We start from the raw sequence: 4,599 nt of genomic DNA on the forward strand, positions 1-4,599 counted from the left end.
GGGAGAAGTCGATTGGCGATACTCGGTTGCGTTCGGACGTTTCTGGCGGAACCGCTGAATTATGTTTGAATTTGTTTAAAATAATCTCGGGCGCACTGCGTCCTCATCGCTTGCGAGTGACTCTAGGTCTTTGCAGCGGCATCCGGCGAGTTGTTATGCCAGGAACGATGCATATGTAGAGTGTATACATTCAGATTGAAGTTTTTTTTTCTTCTTGAACATCTTAGCTCGTAGTCTCCGTCGGATTCCTATTTCCTGGTGTTTATTCAGCTTTCCTGTTTTGTCTTTGTTCAGAGTCCTTTTATTAAGAATATTGTACATGGCCATTAATGTTGTAACTGTCTCCCAGATCTTATGGGTGGGTTCACCCTTTATGTTTATGTATTGACTATTCGACGGCCTCGGCGATCATATCTATCGCTTGACTGTGACCATTGCAATCGTTTCCGAAAGCTGCCAATGTACCGCTAGGTTCAGTGCCTCGTCTAGCCTCCTCTCGTTCTTCATTGAGGAAGGCTTTTTTGTGAGATCAATTATAAAACGTTGCTCTCTTTAATTTTGCGGATCTTCTTGACTTTCTGACTAAGGACTTTTCATGAATTTCCCAACGTGGGAGTTTTTGACGGGACAACCTTTAGGTCGTACACTCTGTGTTATCCTTTCATCGAGTTCCTTCACATTCACATAGGATTGGATAGAGTATCCCGTTCTTGTTTGAATTATAAGTCCCTTGTATTCGCACATTCTTCATCCGCTTCTTCATCTAGAAATGGAGTGCAACTTCACCTTCTGGGAGGATCGCATTATGTTGGAGGCAATAGAGGATATCGAGTCTTAGTCGCTGTCTTCTACCTCCTCTTTCTTCTAACTTCCTTCTATGTCTTCTTTTTAAAGGACTTCTAGAGATCTTGTTTCTGCGTGCCCGATGTTCTTGGAACTAAGGGGAACGGGAGGAAAGGGGGAGGGGACATTATGTCCTTAAGTCTTAAGACTACTCGCTCCCTTTGTTCCGACAGATATTCCTCCTAAGTCATTGGTGTAGTCTGCTCACATTCTGAAGAAATACTTCACCATAGCGGGACACCCCTCTGTTTAAAGTTCGAACAGCTATCCCGAGTTGAGGAGTTGAATCTGGTCTCAGGCTCGCAGACTCTAGATTCTGAGACTTCCTATTTTTCAGGGAAGCTTCTCCTTCGAGGCTTGTTGGGGATATTTTCCCATTACTGGTTGGGCTGTTCCCTTTGCCTTTATTGTCATCAGACCGAGTAGCCCAAAACCTCCCATTTAATCCTTTGCGGCACAGTGTCACACATATGTTGTCCCTTTTTAACCTCAGCTTTTTTTTTGTTGTTTTGTTTTTCACACACTTTCTAACATATTACTACAATGAAGAAAACATTATCAGTTTTATAGAACATTAATTGTTATAAAAAAATCGTGGAAATATTCCTATTGTTGAAATATATTTTATAAATAAACAAACTGGAAACATTTATCCCCTTTTAACAATAAATGTGATTGTGATTAATCAACAATAGCTAGTTAACCAAAAATGAAATCCGAGAGTCGCTAATAGAAATTTGAAGTCAAAATTAAATAATTAAAAATGGCGGATCCAATATGGCGGATCCTTTGAAGCATACATTTTTCTTTAGAATTCATTGACATTTGTTATTCGGAGATTTTCGGGGTTACTGATTACGAATCCAACCTCAGATTTCCGAAATTCAAAATAGCAAAGCCAAGATGGCGGATCGAAAAGCAAAAAGTTACTTGATCGAGACGAAACTGGGTATTCGGGAATTTTCGAGGTCGCTGATTACAAATCTGATCTCAGATTTTCAAAATTCAAAATGGCTGATTCAAGATAGCGGACAAAAAATTAAAATATTAGTTCTGGAGCTATAAAATGGATCAAAGTTTTTTGGATCGCTCATTACGAATCTGAACTCTAAATTTTTTAAATTTTTTGTTCGCCATCTTGGATCTGCCATTTTGAATTTCGAAAATCATTTCACTTCGATACTTAATAAATAAACACATATTTTAACATATAAATTGAGGGTCTCATAATATCTTCGAAACATCATATCTTGAGAATTATTAAGATGCTTCTACATAACTTTCAAAATCGCAAAACGTAATTCGCAAACGCATACGCAGAATGAAGATTTGTGTTTTTTTTTTTCATTGCATGCAATTGGTTTTCATCTGTGTCTTGTGTACGATGATCGTCATTCTGCTTCAGTATTTGGGTACTACGTTTTATGATTTACGAATTATGTAGAGATGTCGAAACTTTCTTAGTTGAGATTAAAAGAAAATTTTGTTAAGCTAATAAACTTTAAAACTGCTTCTGCACATTTTTTTACGATAAGTCATAAGCAAAATTTTCTAGGGAATTGAAAAATCTTTCGATTTAATTATTGGTACTTTTTAGGTGTAGCCGAATCCGAGATATTTACATAAAACGTTAAAAAATAAGTTTTGTTCAAAAATAACAGAAAACATTTTTTAAATCGCATTTCGGAAATTATTGTATGGTTGTATATGAGTAAAAAACAATTTTGTAGGAAATTCAGTTCAGTTTTCATAAGAGGTATTTTGTACGTAAAAGAAGCTATCGAGATATTTACGAAAAAAGTGTAAAAAATTGTTTCGTTCTCGAAATTATCAAAAATATTCTTTAAAAAAAAATTTTTTTTTAATTCTATCACGGAAAGTATTGGTCTAAAAGAAAATGAAATTGTGTGTAATTTTGTATGTTTTCTTTTTGATGATTTTTATTTTGATAAAATGAATATTTTCATAGATATACTTAAAAAACCGCAATTTTTTAAAGCTGAAACGTTTCCCAATTCCGTTGTTGGTCAAGGCTTTTAGTATGCTGCATATTATGTCATTTCGAACAACTTCTCGCAAACAAATTTTTTTATGGCAATTTTGCTTCCAAAAAATCTAATTTTTCTGAGCTGTATGTTGAATTTTCATTTTTATGATATTTTATTTATTGAATATCTTTTTTCGTTTTTTCAGCAGGGAACGAACAGGGAATAGGTGATTGGTCAGCCAGCTATAATTCGAATACCGACTGTGGCGATGTTAATTCCGTACAAGTATGTTCATTTTAAGTTCGTTTATTCTTAGATTGATTTTTTTTCAATAGCAAAACTGTAACTGTAGGAACTCTTTGAAAAAATTGCTCATTTATTAACCTGTACAGGACGGAAAAGTCGCTAATGATGTTAAAACGGTGTCATATTTTGAGGTAAGGAATACAATGAAAAATATAATGAATTATAAGAAATTTAATTAAGAAATTTGTAAAATTATAAAATTTGTAAACTTTAAAAAATAGATTCCCATCCTCTAAAGGTTAATAAAAATTAAAAATAAAAACTTTAATACTAACTTTCGTACTAAGAAATCTTACGACTCATCTGTTGAACACCATGATACATTTTAAGCATTACATGAATATTAATATAAATTTAATTAAATATCCATAATAACTTGTTGAATACTTTTGTTTAAATATATTTTATTTGTGCAGATAATTTATATATTGTATATCAAAAATTGTTTAATGAATATTTTGAATATTTAGAATGAATATTTAGACATTTTAGTATATAAAAATTATTATATTGTAATGTTTTTATTTTTTGATAGGGATGATATGGTAAGTTAATCAAAATATATTTAATCTAACACAAATTGCATTAGACTAGAAATATCTTTATTTATTTTTTATTTAGCTACTTGTTATTATATTTTTCTTGTTTTATCGAAAGATTAGATGTTTTGATAAAACAAACGGAGAATAATAGTTTAAAACAAGGATTCAACACTGCTCTGATCGTTGCCGTTGATAATAAACAATTCCTCGCCCATTGAACAGCTGTTTCTCATCGCGTGCTTAAATTTGGCGATAGGCCGGGCTTATTCGGTGATTTTTAGTAATTAATTTTTCATTTATTGTTGAAAGTCGCAAAATGATGCACGACTTTTCGGTTGGTATTCATAATCGACTTTTGTATTTGAGATCTATCTTAAGTACAGTCTTAAGTACAGTCTTAAGATGTCATAAACCAAAAGCGCTGCATTAGCAGATCTTAAGATATTATTTAAGACAGTCTTAAAATAAAAATGGACTATGAATATTGCCCTCAGTTTAGTATGCTTGGTGTGCTCTACACGAGCGTTGTGTTAATAATTAGGGGATTTTGGGTCGCGTTTGAAAATGCTACCTGAGTACCTTTGAATATCATTTTATTCTTGTTTAACATTTAGTTAATAACAAAGATAAAATGATACTAATAGACATTCGCGGGTAGTTTTCAAATGCAACCTGGAGCGTGTTCGAATTCACGCTTGAATGTTCTCTGGGTGTCATGTTGTTCATGTGTAACATTCGATAAACAACAAAGATGGAGTGATACCTGGGCATTTGAATAGGAATCTGAACATAGTCACTCGAATGTCGTTGTTTAATATTTATTATTTCATATTAATTATTATTTCAAATCTTATTAGCAACAAAAATCCATTAATCCGGTTGATCATTTAATATAAAGATCATTTAAATAAATATATATA

General features: G+C 32.7%; 1 protein-coding gene across 1 annotated transcript in view; it reads left to right on the forward strand.

Moving 5' to 3' along the window:
* LOC108686428 overlaps nt 1–4,599 on the forward strand; it is a 122,643-nt gene that overhangs the window by 68,754 nt on the left and 49,290 nt on the right. The window contains exon 5 of the mRNA XM_018191739.1: nt 3,037–3,116. Coding sequence (XP_018047228.1) covers nt 3,037–3,116 — 80 coding nt within the window. The remainder of the gene's footprint in view (nt 1–3,036; nt 3,117–4,599) is intronic.

This window comes from Atta colombica, unplaced genomic scaffold, assembly GCF_001594045.1.
Source record: "Atta colombica isolate Treedump-2 unplaced genomic scaffold, Acol1.0 scaffold18, whole genome shotgun sequence".
Taxonomy (NCBI): domain Eukaryota; kingdom Metazoa; phylum Arthropoda; class Insecta; order Hymenoptera; family Formicidae; genus Atta; species Atta colombica.